Source organism: Theropithecus gelada, chromosome X (assembly GCF_003255815.1).
Source record: "Theropithecus gelada isolate Dixy chromosome X, Tgel_1.0, whole genome shotgun sequence".
Taxonomy (NCBI): domain Eukaryota; kingdom Metazoa; phylum Chordata; class Mammalia; order Primates; family Cercopithecidae; genus Theropithecus; species Theropithecus gelada.
Genome location: NC_037689.1, coordinates 14,093,481 through 14,115,991, shown reverse-complemented (window position 1 = coordinate 14,115,991; position 22,511 = coordinate 14,093,481). Strand labels below are relative to the sequence as shown.

Below are 22,511 nucleotides of genomic sequence, written 5' to 3'. Positions count from 1 at the left end.
TCACTTCCACCCTCCAAGACTCCTGACAGAATCTATCTGTGGTCCACTCTAATTCGAAGCATAGAGGGAAAGGAATTCTGGGAAATGTAGTTCAACCTAGCCAAGTTGACGCATTACAAAGCTGTCACATCACCTTTGGCTTTCTTTGCATATCCCGTGGTGACTTTCTTCAGCTAGACTTAGCTAGCTCACTGGAGCCTAACTGCCCTGAGTCTGTATTTGGGGTATGGAGGTTTACTGTCCTGAGAAAAGGCTGGAAAGAGGAGCAGGCTTGGGTAGGCAGCTTCTGGGCCAGGTTTCGGGTGAGGAGCTCTCCAGTAGATGGACATAGTGCAGACAGAGCTCATGGAGGAGCCGGTGATGCATTCTCTGGGTACCTGAGAGAAGCTCCTGGAGCACTGAACTAACTTTCTTTCTTTCTTTCTTTCTTTCTTTCTTTCTTTCTTTCTTTCTTTCTTTCTTTCTTTCTTTCTTTCGCAGGATGCGGGTAGAGACAGGGTCTCATCATCTTGTCACATGGGCTGGAATGCAGTGGTGTGGGCTCAAGTGATCCTCTCCCTCAGCCTTCTCTAAGTAGCTGAGACTAAAGGCACATACTACCACACCCAGCTAAATTTTTGAATTTTTGTAGAGACAGAGTCTTGCTATGCTGCCCAGGTTGGTCTCAAACTCTTGAGCTCAAGCGATCCTCCCACCTTGGCCTCCCAAAGTGCTGGGATAACAGGTGTGAGCCACTGTGCCCAGCCTGAACCTCCTTTCTATCTCCCATCCCAACCCCTATTTCCCCCTCTTCACTGCCCTCATTCCTCTGCACCCTGGGTACCTTCACAAGGTACTGTCTACCAGGTCCTTTCTGTGGTAGAAGGAAGGGTCTGGGGAGAAAGAAAAGCAGGCACCTTCCTAGAGGCTGGGTGTGAGAAATTAGCCACAGAAGCACTAGAGAGAGAGGCCGCAAAGCCCGGAAGGGCCTGAGCTGAGAACAAAGTGCTGTCAGTTCCAACCCAGGTCTGTCACTAGGCTCAGTGGTCCTTTGGAAGTGCATTGCAGGGAGACACAAAAAGAATTTGGGGACTCTTCCCTCAACCCAAATACTGCTGCAACCATGCCTGTGTGTTAGGAAACTTGTAACAGCTCCCATCTGAGGTTGTTGTAAGTCATTTATTCAACAAAAGCTTATCAGTGCTCTGTTTTGTATAAGCTGTTGAGCCTTATATAAAGTAGGACCTACTGAGGTCACAAAGATAAATAAGAGAAGGCCCCTACACCCAAGGTACCCTCGTGGGGCAGAGTGACATATATACCACAAAGTTCAATACGGGGCAGAATATGACAAATGCTGTAAGAGATGTAAACAAGGTGCTATGGGAATACAGAAAAGAAAGCAGTAGGGAAATCCAGGTAGGCTTCACAGAAGAGGTGGTATGAGCACGGCCTTGAAGAATGAGTAGGATTTTGGCAGGTGGAGATCTAATGTCAATGTATTTTAACTGAAGAATCAGAATTGAGCAAAGGCAAGGAGCAGAGTTAAAGGCCATGTCTGGTCTATGGGACACAGACTTGGGTTTATCAGGGGAGAAGATTGGAAATGTATTTTGGGAGAAAACGGTGGGACTCTTGAATACCACATGTAGGAATTTAGATTTTATTTTATAATGTGCGTAATGTTGTAGGCAAAGATGATTGTTCATGAAGATGCCTTGGGCACCCCCCAAAAAACTCTTTAGAGGGAGTTATATTCAGTTTGGCAATATGTATTCAAAAGTGTAAAACCTTTATACCCCTTGACCCAGTGGTTCCACTATGGGGAAGTAGGGAAGCCACAAAGCATAGTATTTAAGGGTGTGACTTCTGCAGTCAGGAGACAGGCCTGTGTTCAAATCTCAATTCCAAAATTTACTAGCTGGGTGACCTTCGACAATGTATGTAAATCTCTCTAAGCCTCAGATTCCCCATCTGTAAAATGGGAACAAGAATATCTTAGAGGGTTTGAAGATTAACTGTGACAAATGTATGTGAAGCATGCCTGGCCCACAGAAAGTGGCAGGTACGTGGTAGTTTTTAAAAGGAAATTTGTCTCAAAGACCTAACATGAAATTCAGACAAAGACTTTGCAAAAGGATGTTCATCAAAGCGTTATTTATGATAATAAAAATAAAAAATGTAAATAGTCAACAATAGTGAATAAAACTCTGGTCCATACATTTGAGGAAATGATGCTTGTGAAGAGTTTTAATGATATGGAGGTTATTATGAGATGTAATATTTAGCCATAGAAGAATATTCAGTATTACATATACAACTTACTTTTAACCATGTTAAATATGACTAGAAAAAAGACTAGAAGAAAAAGCACCACTGTGTGAACAGTGGTTGCCTCTGTGGCAACCCAGTGGTGAGTTATATGTGATTTTTCCCCCTATTTTTTGTGTTCATATATATATATACACACACACACACACGCACATACATGTATATACATACACACACATATATATGTATATATACTTTATAAATTTTTACAATGAGTCTATATCACTTTAATAATAACAAATAAAAGTAAAAAATTGAAGAAAAGAAAGTTTTTGAACTGGAAAGGGAAAGATCCATTTTTTTGGGAGGGTAGCAGGTGGCCAGGTTAAGCGTGTATTTGAGAAAGGGAAGGTGAGACGCAAGGAGATGGGTCACATTGCTCTTTGAAGCAGGCCTGAAGTGGTGCTTTTCCACCTCACAATGAATGGGGTGATTCTGAGGCTGCTGTAGGGGAGGAGCACTTTGTTGGAAGAATTCTCTGTGCACAGCCGGGAGGTCTATGCAGAAGGAAGGGGGTCTGTAATGGGGACCTCTTGCAGGAAAATATGCTTAGACAATCTGATGGCCCCCTGAGCTGTGAGAGATTGAAGTATTAAGGTAAAACAGACAATAAAAAGGTGGGAGGCATACATTTTTCACCACTGGGCCATGGACAGGACCTCAGGGAGGCCAGAGAGATCAGATGCATCCGAGAACAATGAATGTCAAGAATGAAGTGAGCCTCGTGAGTTTCCACATGTTACTGTAGCCCTCCTGGTCCTATAGAGAATTCTTTAGATCCAGAACACTGAGGGAAGGACTATAGTTTTAGGATAACAAGAAAGCATCAATCTCAAGAAGCTATAAGGTAGTTATATTTGTTTGTTAATTAGAGAGCCATTTATATTCTAGAGTCCCTTCCCCAACCCTAGCATACATAGTGTCCACTGTCTTGTCCCTAGAATTGGCAAGTGCCACAGGTAAATGGCTACCTGCTGAGTCTCAAAACATGATGGTGTGCAGAAAGTCTCCACCATAGTTAGCACATGTTGGGGCTCTAGATGCAGGGGAAGCCTTCTGAGAAGATTATTGGTGGGGAGACAGTTTTGATCCTAGAGAAACAATGTTGGAAGGGAAATCGGTATTTGCCCCTTGCCTTTCCTTTTGGTGTCTTACCTTGCCTTTGAAGCACAATCCTCAGAAGCACTTGGGTCGGCTTACTAGGCAACCCCCTGGAGAAATCACCCTTTGTCCTCCTGAGCAAGAGGCTCCCCATCAACTTCTTCTCCTGCCCTTTATCAAAATACCTCAGTTGTCTCTTCTCCAAGTTAACTATGGAGAGATCAGTCTCTGAAGAATGCTAATGAATCATTGTGCCACCATCCCTTCTTGCCCAAATTGGGTAGACATTTCTGTATCAAGAGTCATATTCCATGAAGTATGAACTGTGGGACTGATATGGTTTGGATATCTGTCCCTCCAAATCTCATGTTGAAATGTGATCCCTACCAGGTGCAGTAATCCCAATATTTTGGGAAGCCTAGGTGGGAGGATTGCTTGATCTCAGGAGTTCGAGAAGAGCCTGGGCAACATGGTGAGATCCTGTCTCTACAAAAAAATACAAAAATTAGCCAGGCATGGTGGTGCACACCTGTAGTCCCAGCTACTTGGGAGGCTGAGGTGGGAGTATCTCTTGAGTCTAGGAGGTCGAAGGTGCAGTGAGTTGTGATTGTGCCACTGCACTTCATCCTGGGTGACAGAGCAAGACTCTGTCTCAAAAAAAAAAAAAAAAAGAAAAGAAAAGAAAAGAAATGTGATTCCTCCTGTTGGAGGTGGGGCCTCATGGGAGGTGTTTGGGTCATGGAGGTGGATCCCTCATGAATAGATAAATTCACTCCCTCAGTGGTGAGTGAATTCTCACTCTATTAGTTCCCATGAGAGCTGGTTATTAAAAAGAGCCTGGCACCTCCTCCCTCCCTCTCTCTTGCTCCTTCTCTCACCATGTGATCCCTGCTACTGCTTCCCCTTCCACTATGAGTGGAAGTTTCCTGAGGCCCCACCAGAAGCAGATGCTGGCACCATGCTTCTTGTACAGCTTGCAGAACTGTGAACCAAAATAAACCTCTTTTCTTTATAAAGTACCCAGCCTCAGGTATTCCTTGGTAGCAATGCAAGGTGGACTAATACAGGGGTTTTCTGCTTGTTAATGCCTAAGATAAGCCAGTAAAAATTCTCACTTGGGGAAAGACAAAAATTTCAGGGACTCTAAAATCAGAAGGTCTCCAGTGAAACTGTGTAGAGTTGGCTGTATCAGGAGTTAGCACAGGTATGGATCAAGGGTCACCTTTAAGTTGTGAATAGTGAATAGTAAATGATGTCATATCCATTCATTTATTCTTTTCTTTATTTCCCAAACATTTATGAAGTGTTTACTTTATGTCAGACATGTGTGAGAAAAGACACTGATAAAAGATCCAATTGCTGCCCTCAAGAAGCTGCCTATATGATTGGAGAGAAAACAGAAAGAAAGCCATCATGTACTCTATATAAAGCGCTTTTCTCATCTGCTGTAAGTATGTTATTTAAGTCAGATTCTCCTCTGGATCCCATGCCCAGCTGGGTCCTGGCCAAAGCAAGGAAGGCCTCAGTTCCCTTAGTATATACTGGGCTGAAAACCACAGGAGTTCCTCACACATTCTTCAGCCTTGAAATAGTATCCAAAATGCCAAAGTGTTTTAGAATAAAGCCGGATTCTCAAAATTAAGAAAGATGGCTTTAATAGCTATATTTAGGATTTTGATATATGCATGCAGTAGCATTTTTTTTTTTTTTTCTTTCCTGGAGAGTAGATAATTCTGGGATTTTTAGTTCTGGCCATGACAAAATATACCTGGTATCAGACTTACTCTTCTGCTGTAAATAGCTCTAAAATCTCGGCAAAATATATGAAACAACTCTTTGCAGGTATTGAACCACAACCAACACAGCACAATGATCCTTATGAGAAAGGATACACACGAGGTGAGCCCCATATTCACACTATCTTTTTCCCTGAGAGCATTTTCCAAGCTGCAGTGTAGGTTTGTGTTAGGTAAAGGAAACAGAGATCAGCATTTGGGGCTGCCAAAATGGCTGGGATTTGGGAGACACAGTCTTGTAAAGGAGAAATTCACAGAGAAGGAGCTGCCGTAACTTTGTAAACATTTCCCTCAGGTCCTTGGCCAGCTCCTAAGCAGCATGTGAGTAGGGTAGGCCTCTAGAGACCTATCAGAGAACCACATTAGAAGAATGTATTGCTAAGCAGAGATTTCAGAGGCTGCATGGTGCTGGAGAGACGAAGGTTGAAGTTTGGCTAGACATCTTAGTGAATATCCTGGGCTTTCAACTGGACCTCAGAAAGTCCACATTCTAGTAGTAAGGATCACGCCTTATCAGCAGGGACCATGTCCTAGGAGTAAGGGCGAGACCAGGAAAGCTACACGAACAAAGTCTAAAATCCATTCTCAACAGAATTAAGGCAGTGGCTCTCAACTGGAAGAAATTTTTCTCCCCAGGGGATATTTTTGACCACACCTGGAAACATTTTTGGTTGTCACAACGGGGGGTTGTAACGCTACTGACATCTAGTGGGTAGAGGCCAGGGATGCTGCTAAACATTCTATAAGGTATAAGCCAGCCTCTTTCCCCCAACAAAGAATGATCCAGCTCAAAGTGTCAATAGTCTTGAGATTGCAAAATCCTGGCTTTAAGTGATTTGAGAGCAATTTAATTGGCTACTAGAACAAAACTCAACAATTTTTAAAGGAAGATGACATAATTCAGAACCTTTATAAGGCATTACACTTAAAATTTGGCATACAATAAAAAATTACCCCATTAAAAATTACCCCCAAAATGTGAAGAAGAAGGAATAACTAATAATCAAGAAAAAGGAAAACTATCAACACAGACAGAAGTGGAACCAGAGATAATTGAGATAATCCAGATATTAGAGTAGAAATGAGGAATTAAAAGTAAGTCTGGTTAAGATTTTAAGAAAATAGAGGAAAAGAGACCAAATGAATGAAAAAGGGAGAATTTCAAGATAGTTGGAATCTATAAAAAATTAAATAGACATTCTAGAAATGCAAAATGCAATATCTGAAATTAAGAACTTCTTTACTGGCTTTAACAGAAAATTGGGCACAGTAGAACATATTAGTGAGCTAAAACAAAGCAAAACAAAATAAATAAAAAAACAGAGAATGTCCAAATGAAGAACATAAAGAGAAAAATAACTGAAAAAATACTAGAATTCAAGGTTGGTTTAATATTTGAAAATAAGTCAATGTAATTTACCACATTGATAGAATAAAGGAGAGAAAATATATGGTCATCTTAATATATGCAGAAAAAGCATTTTATAAAATTTATGAAAAATTCTCAATAAACTAGAGTAGAAGTAGAAGGAAACATCTTTAGTCATACTGAGGGTATATTAAAAATCTTATAGCTAACATTCCTGTGATACCTATGAATTTAATCACAGTGCTTGTTCATTGCCCAGAAAGAGTGTGTGAGCAAGCCCCCACACAGCTCATCTTTTTCCTTCAAATGATGGAATAACTCGGTGTTGGAGCCACTGGAACATCACCTCATCAGCATTTGTGTTAAGGGGGTTGTTTTGAATGGGACAAAGAATAACCTATCAATTTCCAGGTCTTCGTCATATTATAGGATTATTTAAAAAGGGGAGACCAATAAATCATTTGGTTTGTCTGCTAAAATAGATACCTAATTATAATTCATAGATCTCATTAATGAAAAAGATTCCGGAAAAGGCTCACCCAGCCTTGAAGCAGATAAGTTGAGAATAAAAGATGAAGGCAAAAGAGGACTAGGGGAATACTAGACATGAGATAGGTCACCAGTGGATTCTTTCTTGATGAGTCTCAAATACAGAGTTCTTTTGCTCTAAAATTTGGAACAAAATGGTTATGCTACTAGGACCACTGCTATTTTCAATGTATTGGAAGCTCTAGCCAGTACAATAAGGCAAGAAATAGAACATATTTTAATGTGAGAAAAAAATAAATAAAACTACAATTATTTGAAGATGGAATGACATAATGGTATACATGGAAAAATAAAAAAAAATCTATAGGCAAGCTATTAGAAATAATAGGTAAATTTAACAAGATTGTTGGATATAGGGTAAATACACAAAAATCATTTGTACAGTAGTTTCCTCTTATCCATGGGGCATACATTGCAAGACCTCCAGTGGATGCCTGAAGCCACAGAAAGTACCAGGCCCTATATACACTGTTTTTTTTTCCTATTCTTACATATCTATGATAAAGCTTAATTTAAAAATTAAGCATAGTAGGAGCTTAACAATAGTAACTAATAATAAAACAAAGCAATTATAACAATATACTGTAATAAAAGTTATGTGATTGTGGTGTCTGTCTCTCAAAATGTCTTATTGTATTGTACTCACCTATTTTCAGACCACAGTTGACCATGGGTGACTGAAACTGTGGAAAGCAAAACCAGGGATAAAGGAGGGACTACTGTATTTCTATGTATTAGCAACAGAGGCTAGGAGAATAAAATTTGAAGCCATACAAATTATAGTGACAGCAAAAATATCAAATATCCAGTGTATCTAACAATATCATTTACAGTAACACCAAAAAACATCAAATGTCCAAGATAGCTAGCAAAACGTGTGCAACATAGCTGTGCTGAAAACCATGAAACAATGAGATAAATTAAAGAAGACCTAAGGAAATAGAGACCTACTCCATGTTCATGGATTGGGAGTCTCAATGATGTTAAGGTGTCACTTTTCTTCGAATTGCTCTATATATTTAATGAATCAAAATTACAGCAGGTTTTGTGGAAACTGACAAAATGGTACTAAAATTTATTTGGAAATGCTAGAATTCCAATGAAGAAGGATAAATCTGAGGGCCTTATGCTACAGGATATCAAGGCTTACTATACATCTACAGTAATTAATACAGTTTCATATTGACACAAAGCTAGATAGTACACCAGTGGAATACAACAGAGATTCCAGAAACAGATTCACTCATACATAGTCATCTGATTTCTCACATTCTATTGAAATTCAGTGAGGAAATAGTGGTTTTTTAAAAATATAATGCTTGGTCAATTGGATATTCATACGGGGAAAAAAACCCTTAACCCCTACTCTACATCACTCATAAAAAGTAATTTGGGATGCATTATAGACCTCTATATGAGAGATAAAATATTAAAGCTTCTAGAAGTAAACGAGAGAACATCTTCATGAACACAGCATAAACAGGACATTAAAAGCGCTAACCATAAAATAAAATATTAAAAAACTGGACTTCATTAAAATTAAGAATTCCAATTCATCAAACGAAGCAATTATGGCAGCCTGGACAATACAGTGAGACCCTGTCTCTACAAAAAAATAAAAGTAGCTGAGCATGGTGTACAACTGTACTCCCAGCTACTTGGGAGGCTGAAGGCAGGAGGATTGCTTGACCCCAGAAGTTTGAGGTTATAGTGAGCTATGATCATGCCACTGCACTCCAGCCTGGTGACAGAGACACCCTGTCGCAAAAAAAACAAAAAACAAAACAAAACAGAAAAACAAACAAAAAAAACCATTAAGAGGGGGAAAAGTCAAGCCTTAGCCTGGATGAAGATATTTGTAATACATACCTGACAAAGAGCTTGTATCTAGAATATAAATACAACTTGTATAACTTGTACTAATTAATAAGAAAGACAACCCTATAAAAATGGACAAACTAAACCCAGTACTTTACCAAAGATGAGATCAAAGAAGCCAGTAAATATATGAAAAAGGATTCTATATAATCAGTTATTAGAAAAATGCAAATTCAAGCCATACAATGATATACTGCCAGACTCCCACCAAAATAACAAAAATTAAAAACTAACAGTAGTAAGTGTTGATGAAGATATGAAACAATGGAATTCTTTCTCCCATTGCTAATAGGAGGAAATCAGCATAGCAACTTTGGAAAACTACTTAGCAGAGTCAACTAAATCTGTCCATATGTACATATGTACTCAACAATTCCACTTCTGTGTGCTTATGTTCACCAATAGATATGTACAATAATGTTTGTAGCAACTTTAATTCACAATAGTGCAAACTAAATACAGCCCAAATGTTCATCAACAGCAGAATACATCAGTGTGAAACCATCACAGAGTGGAATATTCCACTGCGGTGAAAGAAAACCAACCACTGATTCATGCAACGACATAGATAAATAGCATGATGTGTTGTGTACATATTGTATGATTCCATTTAAACGAACTTCAAAAACAGGTAAAACTAATCCATGGTGAGTTAGGTCAGAATAGTGGCTACCTCTGGGAAGGGGCAGGGTAACCAACTGTTCAGGTTGTCCTGCAACCGAGAGGTTTCAGTGTGAAAACTGGGATAGTCCCAAGCAAACTGGGATGCTTGGTCACCCTAGGATGTGGTCTTTTTTGGAAAGGCACATGAAGGAGCCTTTGGAGGGGCCAGAAATGTTCGGTATCTTGATATGGATGGTGGCCATGAGTGAATATACGAGTGAAAATTTATCCAGCTGTGTACTTAAGATTTATGTGTTTATGTATGCAGTTTATACTTTAATTGAAAATCTTGAAAAATAGCTATATGTTACAAAGCTCAGAGTATGAAGAAAGCAAAGACAATAGGACCATTAGGAGAATTGTGGTGGACAGCAAAATGAAGGCCCGATTTTCATTTCTAAGGTTTGCTTGTTTTCTCTTTCAGGTGTTGGGACTTTGATGTGAAAAAGGTGAGGCAAAATGTGGTAAACAGGAATGAAAAGCCAGAATGAATAAAGGAAGGCTTCATTGTTCTGAGTGAGTTTCCCAGCCTGGGAGATTCACAAAGACCTGGCAAATGATATTGTTGAACCATGGGCGGTGAATGTAGAGAACAGAAAAGGCATGAAAATCCATTTCTGATATTTAAAAGGAGCAAGAGGGTAGATTTCACAAATTAGTGATTAGTGGGCTGATCCTGGATCACAGGAAATATTCTAAAACAGGTTATTCATAGGATAATTTGGGAGCCTCGAGAAGGGGAAATGATGATCTTAAGGAGTCACTGAGGATTCTTTTAATCAAATCATTCCAGACTAACAACTTTTTTTTTTCTTTGACCTGGTTGTTTGATTTTTAATCAGAGAAATGCAATAGACTTAGAATATATGAACTTTAGTGAGGCATTCAACAGTGATTCTCATGAGACCCCTATAAAAGAAAAGGGGAAACAAGATTTGGGCTGCATAGAAAAATTAAGATGATTCGTAATTGGTTAACTGAGTTTACCTAACAACTAATGGATTAACCCCTCTAGAGAAAGAAAGCTTTTTATTTGGCCCTGTTCTTTTTAACATTTTTATTGAGGACTAAGACATAGATAAAAATAGTGTTCATCAAAACTGAGAATAATATGTACTTGGGGTGACAGTGGGTATGATAAGTATCAGAATCAAGTTGACAGGCTAGAATAATGGATTTAATAAGAAGATCATATATAACAGGATAAACAACAGGTTCTGTCCTTGTAAACTAAAATCTAGCTACAGAAGGGGTTTCAGTTGACATAACATTTAAGAAGCTTCAATATGAGGGGAATGCCGAGATGAAAAAGAGAATTGGGGATGTTTACAATGGGGAAGCCAGGATTTAGGAGCTGCGTGTATGGGAGGGCATATGTCATGTATAATCTGTATGACTCCAAGGCGTAGAAATAATTTACACAAGTGAGAGCTACAAGAAGACAGATTTGAGATGAACTTTCCAAGTATCTGTTCTGTCCAAAGAAGGCATAAGCTGAAGGTAGTGAGTTTCCTGTCACTGTATGATAAGATAGATGACCCTTTGCCTTACAGAAAGGATGCAAATATGTTAGAGTTCAAATTGCTGAGCTTTCAAATTTATTTCAACCCCAGGAATCTATGACATACGTGTAATTCAGTAAGTAGAGATAGATTTTGATCTTTAACATATTGATATATTTCTCTGTGGTTTGCTCTCATATATAAACTAGGAATAAATATACTCATTTCCTGCTTAACCCACACAAAAGGTTTCCAAATTATGCCTTCCATAGACCTCTTGATAATCCTAAGAGAGAAGAGCTAACGCAATTGTAAAAACTATTACTGCCATAAGTGGCCTTGAGTTAGGAACAAATTAATATGCATTTTTAATATCTTTTTGTATTATTTCTCCACATTAATGACCAAACTTGTGTCGACAGCAGCCTAACAGAACCCTGGATTGATTTTCAATTTTCCTCTGAGCAGAGATTTGGCAAAGACTAAATCATAGATTGGGGAAATACAGAGTTTTCATCATTGTTATTATCCTGATATTATTACAATTTCAATTATTTGCTCTGTGGCTCAAAAGATAATGTTTTTACATTTCTAGTTTGGTAGGTTTTTTTCCCCCCTTTTTATTATTGTTAATGTCTGATGTGATTCCTTTTTGATTAGATAAAATGATCTTTAATATTTCTACTTTAAAAAATGTATTGAGGGGTTTTGTGGCTTAATAAACAGAACACAATCACCATATCACAATCAATTGATATAGTGATTATGTTCTGTTTATTAGGCCACAAATATTGTGTTAGAACACAATCACTGTATTAATTGATGTCTTCCAAGTGACTTTCTTTATAGGTATATACTATATATTATATAGTTTAACCTTTGCTTACTTTATAGTATGTGGACATGCATAGAGGGACAGCCAATCCAGAGACCTCTGGGCCAAGTCACACTTAACGGCAAAAGCATTTTCTTCTGAGTACATCAGAATAGGGATAATGAGATATCAAAGGAAGAATTGTATAGAACAAAGGATGCCTTGATTTTTTTAAAAAGGGGCTTGATTGGTAACATCTAAGTTTAGGGAAAGTTTAAAGCCCTGTAAAGGCAAAGCTTGCTTTGTGTCGTCTGTTCTGATGATTATTCAGGCTTTGGTTACATTTTGGCTGGGGGCTGCCTGTATTCTGTATTTGAGCATCATCTGGAAGGAGCCACTGGTGACTTGTCTCATGTCTATCTTTCCCCTAGTCTTCTCTTGCCTCCTTTTTCTTTCTCAACTTGTCTGTATCAGGACTGGGGAAGCCTTTCACTGTCTCATTTTCTTTTCTTTTCTTTTCTTTCTTTTTTTTTTTTTGAGACGGAGTCTCACTCTGTTGCCCAGGCTGGAGTGCAGTAGCGTGATCTTGGCTCACTGTAAGCTCCACCTACCAGTTCACACCATTCTCCTGCCTCAGCCTCCCGAGTAGCTGGGACTCCAGGTGCCCACCACCATGCCTGGCTAATTTTTCGTATTTTTAGTAGAGACGGGGTTTCACCGTGTTAGCCAGGATGGTCTCGATCTCCTGACCTCGTGATCCGCTCACCTCAGCCTCCCAAAGTGCTGGGATTACAGGTGTGAGCCACCACGCCCAGCCAACTGTCTCATTTTCATTCATGAGCTCCATCAAGAATAATGTACGGGTCATTTGAGTGGGCACACTGGGTGATTATTAGGCCCTTTTCTATGAGTCTATGACACAATGGAAGTTTGGAAATGAGTAGGTTAGTCTCTGACCCATTCCAAATAACCTCTTTGCCACAAATGTTGAGATGGCAAAGTCTTCATGGTTGTAATCTTAAATAAATTAGATGATTCAAAATCTTAGTTGTTTTAACTCTGAACACTTCCAGTTCCATGACTGGATGGAGAAAATGGGCTGAGAGGGGACTTGTATCTATTCCGTAATCTCTCTCCAGTTGGTTCCCCAAACTCCCATGGGCGAGAAACACAGCCCTCTGAATACCTCCCAAGGGTCACAGGAACGGGGTCTCCTGATTTCATAGTGAGGATGTACCTCTGAAGGGGCTCTGTTCCTCCAAGACCATTCCCCAGAAGATGTGCACTGACATCCAGGGAATATTGCCCTGTGTGGTACTGTGGAGGCATTCTTAGTTGCTTAAATTTCCTTTTCCGCTAATAGTCATTTCATCTTTGACTCCAGTGTTAGATGTGTGTGAAAATAATACAGCCACCAGTCAGCCTATTTTTTCTTTTTCAGCACCAATATAGTCATGTTCTCTTTTAAAACAAACAAACAAACAAATGGAACTTTTTTGAAGCATCCTTGACCTAGTAGCCTGTGAGGCATTAAAATATTTACAGTCTGAAAACCAACTGTGAATCCAATATAAAATTTTCATCTTCGTTAAAGCACTTTATCACAGGGTGTCTTGTATCAGAACGAATCGAATATGGTCTGTCTCCCTCACTGCGGTGTCATCTCCCAGAGTGCAAGGACCTTCTCTTGATACCCGTATGCCCTCCTAGCGCCTAGCACAGGTCCTATAACCATCTCTTACATATTTTTGAGTTACATTTAAACAAAAGTGAATTTCACTTGTTTATTAGTTACATCTGAACCCACATTTAGATTATATAATGAACACGCATTTTGGTTCATTTGCTGATTTCCCTTATTCTATGCATTTAAAAAAATAATGGAGACGTAGGAAGTAAAATAGTCAACCATCCTTGTTTAAACAAAGCTGACTGAACACTCTGTACTGCCATCTAGTGGGAGAAAAGGCTCTGCGGCCATCTGGTGTATTCCCGTTTGGAGGGAGTAACACTGTTTAGAACAATGTCAGATCGGATCGTAGTTGAGGGGATGGGAGCCGGACACAGTGGAGGATATGTGTTTCCCCCTGATTAGCCACGTGCTGCCTAGGGTGGTTGCCTCTTGGCATAAAAGCAGAGGAAGCCTTCTTTGTGGTTTTGTGAACAAGCACCTCATGATAAACTCTGAGCGCTGTTCTTGGCTGTGGTTCTGTTTGTGGGGTAGTAATTTAGGCTGTGGGATATTCCCATCAGAACAATGCAGCTTTTAGAGGAGAAAAGTCACGATGTTATTAGCATAAGTGCTAAACATGCTCGAGCGCGTGCGTGCGCGCGCGCGCGCGCACACACACACACACACACACTGCATCGCTTCACTTTCTTCCTAATTCTTGGTCCTGTCATCTTCCTTAGCAGCCCTGCCGTAGCTGTACTGCACTGTGGCTCAAGATGCAGTGTCCTTAAATACAAAACTGCATTTGGCCCTGCAGGAGGGGAGCCCGGGACTCCCTGGCTCAGCCTCTGATGATGACTACTGGGGCTTTTCATCCAACTTGACTTTATTTATTCATAAGCAGGGCTGACAGTCAAAGTTCTGAGGTCCCTGAACCGGCCAGATCCCTCCTCCCTTTCGTTTACTTTTATTTCTTTGATTTTTTTTTTTTTTCTCCTCTCATCTCTGCCTTGTCAGTTCTCTGAGCAGAGCCTGTGAGCTCCTTGTGGCATCTTTTTCTTCCCCTAAACACACAGCAACACACACACACAAGCAGATAGGCACAATTGAAGGCTCTGGCTTAGATCCCAGTTGGAAAATGGCGCTTGAGGAAATCAGAGAAAACCCACTTAAGTCACACAGAGAGAGAGTCCCAGGGGGCTGGCCTGACAGGTAGGCTGAGCTGACACTGGGCCATTTGGTGTGAGTTGAAGGATGAGGCAAATCTCCCAACCACGTATCCTATAATAGCTCCCCAGTTGGCTCTTGAAACTCCCATATAAATACAGAAAGATCATGATTTCCAAACAAGAAATTAGGACTTATGTCTGACGGGTTATCAGAAAAACAGGGCAGAGCTGTTTGGCCAAATCTGGGATGAATGATCACTCAGAGGGCTCGTCTCTTATTCCAGCTGAGATCAAACACAGAGGCTGCTAACTTAGAACACTGTTGAGAAGAATTCTGGGCCACATCTGGGTTTAGTAGGGGAAGAATGTAGGAATATATTAGGAAGGCCTGAGATAGTCATGCATGAACTAGTGAAAGCATCACGATATTGGCTTTTCATGCAAATGGCTTCTTAGAGGGCTAACAGTGAAATGCCATTAGCTGTTAACTTCCCGGCACAAATTAAATTATGACATTAGCTGCCCATCACAAGAGAATGGCTCACAGAATAGGGGAAGTTGTTTCTATGGCTTATTCTTCCTTTTAAAAATTGAGGTAAAATTCACATAACAATAAAATTCACCATTTAAACCATTTTAAATTATACAATTAAGTGGCTTTTAATACATTCAGAAGACTGTGCGACCATCACCACTACCTAATTCCAGAATCATTTCATCACTCCAGAAAGAAATCCTGAACCCATTAAACAGTCACTCCTAATTCTCGGCTCCCCTCAGCCCTTGGCAACCACTGATTTCCTCTCTGTCTCTATGGATTTGCCTATTCTGGACATTGCCTATAAATTAAATCATAGAATATGTGGCTTTTTGTGTTTTACTTCTTTTTATTCACTGAGCACAATGTTTTCAAGGTTTACCCATGTTGTAGCATATATCAGCACTTAATTCCTTTTTATGGCTGAATAATATTCCACTGTATGGATAGAATATATTTTTTATCCATTCATTGGTTGATGAACAACATTTGGGTTGTTTCTACCTTTTGGCTATTATGAATAGTGCTGCTATAAGCATTCACATACAAGTTTTTTTTTTTTTTTTTTTTAATAGGTTTGGTCTCACCATCGTCCCCAGGCTGGTCTTGAACCCCTGGCCTCAAGCAATCCTCCTGCCTCAACTTCCCAAAGTGCTTGGATTACGGGCGTGAGCCATTATGTCCAGCCCACATACAAGTTTTTGTTTGAACACTTGTTTTCAATTCTCTTGGGTGAATAGGTGAAGGTATTTTTTGGCCACCTTTGGTGAAGACAGAACCATTTGAAACTGATAGGTGAGTTTTGCTACAAAGAAAAGAGCAGATGTGGCTGGGCACAGTGGCTCACGCATGTAATCCCGGCACTTTGGGAGGCAGAGGTGGGTGGATCACCTGAGGTCAGGGGTTGGAGACCAGCCTGGCCAACATGGCGAAACCCTGTCTCTACTAAAAACACAAAAATTAGCCGGGCGTGGTGGCGGCGCCTGTAATCCCAGCTACTCGGGAGGCTGAGACAGAAGAGTCACTTGAACCTGGGAGGCAGAGGTTGCAGTGAGCCGAGATGGGGCCACTGCACTCCAGCCTGGGTGACAAGAGTGAAACTCCATCTCAAAGAAAACCAAACCAAAACAAACAAGCAAAAAAACAGAGCAGATGTTTGAGTGCAGCCTGGATGAGGCATGAAAGTGGGAAAGAGTGTAACAGAACACCTTGGGCCCGCCGTGGAATCCTAAGGGCAAAGGGTCTCTGGAAAGGAGGTGAGGAGAGATCGAGAAGATGGTGTCAAAATAAGACAGTAATGACCTTGAGCTTAATGGATAGGAGAAGAATGGGTTTGTGCAGAATTTATAAAATGGCTGCTAATATTTCCTTTTTTATAAGGAAGGGAAAAATCTATGGTGGAGATGAAAAGGTGGGTTAGGGGAGGGCCAAAGTAAAGCAAAAATTGTTCTGCTTTTGGCCATGTATTGCCAGCATGTTGTTAATAGATGCTGTTTTGGCAGAAAGAAGAAAAGCTTGTTTAGCTGCATGTAATGCAAGATGACAAAATTGGTGGAGCAAATTTTAGCATAACAAATTGGAGAAAGGGACTCACTTATTACAAGAATACTGCTGTGCATTTCTATAGTGATGGACTTCTGAAGCATATTCTTGTCTATAAGCTCATTAGGATAAATGAATCAGACAGAGCAGGTACTATTTTCTGTCATTTGAGAAATAAGAAAATCAAGGCACCCAGCACAGCTCTTGGTGATTAGTAGATATTCAGTCAGTATTTGCTAAATAAATGAAGCAGAGTCATATCAAGTTAAAAAGTATCAGAGCTTGGAGGGTCTTTGAGATCATCCAGAAGCCCTCTTCCCACCTCAATTTTGGAGAAGGAATGTCAGAGCAGTTTGGGGAAATTTTGGGCTTAAATCCAAGGTCAATTGGTCAGGGAGTGAAGGACCCAAGTCAGCAATGTGTCCTTTGTTTCAGTACAGAGCGTCAGCATATTAACTACAATGCTGGGTGGCGATTTGTGCTCTTGCCTGTCTCTACCACTGAGCCATATGCTTCTGGGGGTGGAGCTTGGGTCTGATTCATCTTTGAATACCCAGGATGCTGTAGTACAGTTGATGAAACTTGTTGGATGGATGAACAGGAATGGAAGCTCTGTGTTATTACTGCATCTCTGCTCCTTCTTCTCATTTTGCCACAGCTTTTAGTGGCAGATACAAAACTCAACCATAGTTTCCAGGCTCCAGGAATCTTTTCCCTAGATAGTGTCTACATTCATCAAGGTGTACTCATAGAGTACAGACTGCAAAAGATGTACCTGGCGGGTTGCTTTGGACCTGTTAGGCCCCCTGGGATAATCTCTACTGTACTGTTATTATGGAAGTATCTAGAAGGTGAGAGAAAGAGGACATTTTCCTTAGTTCAAAGCCCAATGCCAGTCTAGCTACCTTAGGTAGAATCTCAAGTGTATCTTGCACACCAGAAAGTTCCTTCCTGGCTGGGCACGGTGGCTCGTGCCTGTAATCCCAGCACTTTAGGAGGCTGAGGCAGGTGGATGACTTGAGGTCAGGAGTTCGAGACCAGCCTGGCCGACATGGTGAAAGTCCATCTTTACAAAAAATACAAAAATTGGTCAGGTGTGGTGGCACGCACCTGTAATCCCAGTGACTCGGGAGGCTGAGGCAGGAGAATCGCTTGAACCTGGGAGGCAGAGGTTGCAGTGAGCAGAGACCATGCCACTGCACTCCAGCCTGGGTGATAGAGCAAAATTCTGTTTCAAAAAAAAAAAAAAAAAAAAAATAGAAAAGGAAAGTTCCTTCCTTTGGTATGTTGTCCAGGTCCCAGGTAGAGGTAGGCTTGCCTTTTAGAAATTATGCTTTTCAGAATGGGACTCAACAATGATGGGGGCAGTAAGAGGTCATAGGATCTTCAAGGGGTTCTGAAACAATTCTTTGTCTACCCTGTTTTGCTCTTCTTGGGGACTTCTGTTTGTTCCTGAGCACATATTTCAGGCAAAATGGAGGAGGTCTCATAGTGGTCTTTCCCATGCCTCATACTAGACAGTCACGCTGTCCCCAGCCTGTGAATGACATATGGTGGGTACCAAAGCTAGTGCATGAAGGGTCTGTCTGCAGGACAGAAAGAGAGGCACAGGGGGTTGCACGTTAACCATGGTGTTAGATTTGTTATATGACCTCTGTTCTGCTTCTGCCCTGTGTTGAGCATCCACCATGGGGTTCTTCTACCTAAGCCTCCACTTCCTGTCTCCTGCACAAACTCCAAGATCCTCATATTAGATCTTGCCAACACCTCCCCAGCCTGGGGACAGCGTGACTTCTTCCGGTTTTTTCTGTTCCCACTCAGTGTCAATAAATTCATAGAGTGCAGACTGCAAAAGCACCATATTGGAAAGCTCAGTTTTATTCAATGTTCCATGATGGCCATATTGCCAGCAACCTGACTCCTCCTGATTTCAAAATAGTTTCCACATGTATTAGTCAGGGTTCTCCAGATAAACAGAACTAATAGGATGTATAGATAGATAGATGGAGAGAGATTTATTATAAGAAATTGGCTTATGTGACCATAGAGACTGACGGTTCCTAAGATCTGCAGTTGGCAAGCTGAAGACTCAGGAGGGCCAATGGTATAGCTCTACTTCAAGGGCTGGCAGCCTTGGCACCCAAGAAGAGCTGATGTTTCAGTGTGAGTCTGAAGGTAGGAAAAAAGCCAATGTCCCAGCTCAAATGCAGCCAGTCAGGCAGGAGGAGTTCCCTCTTATTAGGAAGTGGGTCAGCGTTTATTCTATTGAGGCCTTCAGCCGACTGGATGAGTCCCACACACATAATCTGCTTGACTCAGTCTACTGATCTCAATGTTAATCTCATCCAAAGTCATCTTCACAGAAACACTCAGAATAATGTCTGACTAAATAGCTGGGCATCCCATGGCCCAATCAAGTTGACACATAAAATTAACCATCACACCACACAACCTAAGCACAAAGCCAGAAGGTCTTCTTACATGGATGAGATAGCCAGGAACCAGTGATTCTTCTTTGCTCTATGTCTCTTATCTTGCAGAAGCCAACAGCGCGTTTGTTAGCGCTCAGAATTCACTTAGACAGCCTGAGGTACCCATATAAAGGACCTAGTGGCCCAGGGAGTGTGAGAAGCAGCCTCAGCATCCCCATGAGAAGGTCGGTTCAAGCCCTCCTCTTTGTCATGGTAGGGAGGTTGGGGTGAGCCTCTCTTTCCTCATCTTTGCTGAAGGTAAGCCACTCAGTCCTCTGAGGTGGCATCTTCTGCACAAAGGGGCTCAGCTAGATGTGTGTGGAGGGTCATGGCTGTGCTGGTTCGAATGAAGAAGGCTGATACTTGAGATGATAGTACAGGAGGGAACCAATGCAGAATATGATGATGGCACCAGCAAGGTGCTGAAGTTCCCAGGGCAGCATGTCCATGGGAGTGGGTGGGAGGCTGTCAGGTGGGAAGAGGATGCTGTATTATCAAAGTTGGCTTCTGTAATGGCTGAGGTTTGGTTATTCTTTACAGTGGGAGATAGAAGAGGAACCTGACTTTCAAAGTGATCTCTCTGTATTGTGAAACAGGATATATATGGGAGCTTCTAAGAGAGAATACTTAGCCAGCCCGGGAGCTGGCAAAGAGCTGTCAGAGAAGGATGCAGGTGAGTTGAGCCCTGGTAGGGGGGTGGACTGGCAAGGGTCATCCTGTCAGATCTTTAGGCCAGAGGTCGCAGCTAGGAACTTTCCCGAATTGTCTCTGAGGATCACATCAGAGAGAATGGGAAATGCCAATGGGATGGAACCTTACAAGTAAACCTTGTTTAGTTCCTGTCTTACCGTAAGCCACTGTGTTTTATGACAGTGTTTTGTCACACTTTAGACAGACCACAGCTTCTCCTTTTTCTCAAACTGAGATATGAGATGGGAATGAATTTCTCTCTCTCTGTCTCTGTCTCTTTCTCATCATCCCCTTCACATCCCCTTTCCATGGCCTTCATACTCACCTGCACCAGGTCTGGCGTGAGGCGCTTGGCCTGCAGCCATTTCTGGAACCTCTCTGTTTTCCGCAGGACACGCTCAATGCTGCAGGTCCTTGGGGCTGATGCAGAGGCACAGATTCTCCTGTCTGAGATCTCGTTTTGATAGTTGCTGACCAGTCTAAAGATCTCCACAGGGCGCCAGATTTTGGAATCATCTGAGTAATTTGCAGGATAAGAAAGCAAGAAGTCGGGAGGCAGTCCGAGGTGGGAAGCCAGCCAGCTGTCAGACCTGTTGGAAGAATAGCCCTTTGAGGATTGGCCTGTGAGCTGGAGGCTCGCAGAGCCCAGGGACAGGGAGACAGGGGACAATAGCCCAAGTGATCCATTTCTCCTACTTAGACTGACGTGTTCGAAATTCTTTTTGTGAGAGGACTATTTTTGCTTCTTCAAACTTATGGTAGTGTATATGTCATATCAGAAAAGGTGAGGGAGGTGTGAGTCATGCACAAACATTATCCTCTTCATACAACTGGCACAGAAAGTCTAGCCATAGCTCTCTGAACTTTTACTCCCTGTAAAGATAGCAGCTTTACATACACTGACATTTTTGATTCCCCTAATTCCCAATTTCCACTTTACAAGGGTGGAAACTCAGGCTTGTAGAGCTTAAGTACCTTAGCCAAGATCAGACAATATGTTGCCAATCAGAGGTGTGGACCCCAGGCTGTCAGTCAGCAAACCCCAGTATCTCTCCCTTCCCCTACACTGGTTCCCCAAACTGCTTACCCTCTGACCAATGGCTGGGTCTTGGAACCACAGAGGTTCTTGAAGAGGCTCTTGGGTCTGCACTAGGGAGACCACTCTACCTCCATATCCAACCCCAAGCAGTCCAATTCATTTTGTTTTCAGTCTAAAAATTTAAGTCTTCAGCACCAATAAAGTCGCAGGCAAGAGTGACTACTAAATGGTCATCAAATTAGAAGCTACCTGGGCTCCAGGAGGTGGGTGATTCTACATGATGGCCTGGCCAGTCCTTAATCCTCCTGGAAGAGAGGCATAGGCTAATTAATTTATTTATTTTGAGATGGAGACTCACTCTGTTGCCCAGGCTGGAGTGCTATGGCTCCATCTCAACTCATTGCAACCTCTGTCTCCTGGATTCAAGCGATTCTCTTGCCTCAGCCTCCCCAGTAGCTGGGATTAGAGGTGCGCGCCACCATGCCCGGCTAATTTTTGTATTTTTAGTAGAGACAGAGTTTTACCATGTTGGCCAGGCTGGTCTTGAATTCCTGGACTCATGTGATCCGCCTGCCTCGGCCTCCCAAAGTGTTGGGATTACAGGCGTGAGCCACTGTGCCTGGCAGGCATTGGCCTATTATCACCTGCCAGTTTCCTAGGCCCCACAGTTATATTTTCTCCATAGTCATTTCTCCAGGTGTGTTTTCCGTTAGGGAAGAATGTTAAATCTCTTTTTGATTTATGTATGAAAAATTACTCAGAAAAAGTTTACCTTCATTATTATTAACAATTGAAGGTCATACTGCAAATGAAAATCAGGCAGCATACAACATGCTATGTATTTAATTTAATTAAGAATATTTAAATTCTTATTATTGGGCATTATTGGGTTACCCATGATAATGAGTTTTGGATAATGCATTTTGGAAGAATTAGCATTTCCATTAGACCCAAACCCTAGATTGTGTTGTTTTTTTCTCTTACCTGACACGACTTTACCCTAAGAGATTGCAAGCTTTTCCTACTGTTTTGATGGCAAAGAAAGTCACACACAAAAAATTACAAGAGCAAAGAGGTCAAGGGACTTGTTCAGGAAGCTGGACAGCCCAGGCCTCTGAATCCCTGAGTTATGCACTAGAGCTCCAGTCTCACATCTGGGAAGGTGCTCCAATGGAAACTGTCAGTGAGCAACTTCTGCAATGCAGGACACTGCAAATTGCATTGGAAGTAGGCACGAAGGATTCTGTACAAGAACATTGGCATCAATGTATTTAAAAAGATGAAACAGTGTAACCTTGTAATGAGTCCATTTTACTGGAAGTTTCAGGACAACTATGGGAAAAGATCCTCCCCTCTAGGTGGATAAGGAAGGCCCAGGACCCAGACACAGGCCTGTCTGCCTTTATCC

The 22,511-nt window shown here is 41.4% G+C and overlaps 1 protein-coding gene across 2 annotated transcripts in view; it reads right to left on the bottom strand.

Moving 5' to 3' along the window:
• The window catches only part of CXHXorf36 (chromosome X CXorf36 homolog), a 53,307-nt gene that overhangs the window by 23,798 nt on the left and 6,998 nt on the right, over positions 1-22,511 (bottom strand). For both annotated transcript variants that reach the window (XM_025372424.1, XM_025372425.1), the window contains exon 2: positions 20,390-20,654. In XM_025372424.1, the coding sequence (XP_025228209.1) occupies positions 20,390-20,654 (265 nt within the window). The remainder of the gene's footprint in view (positions 1-20,389; positions 20,655-22,511) is intronic.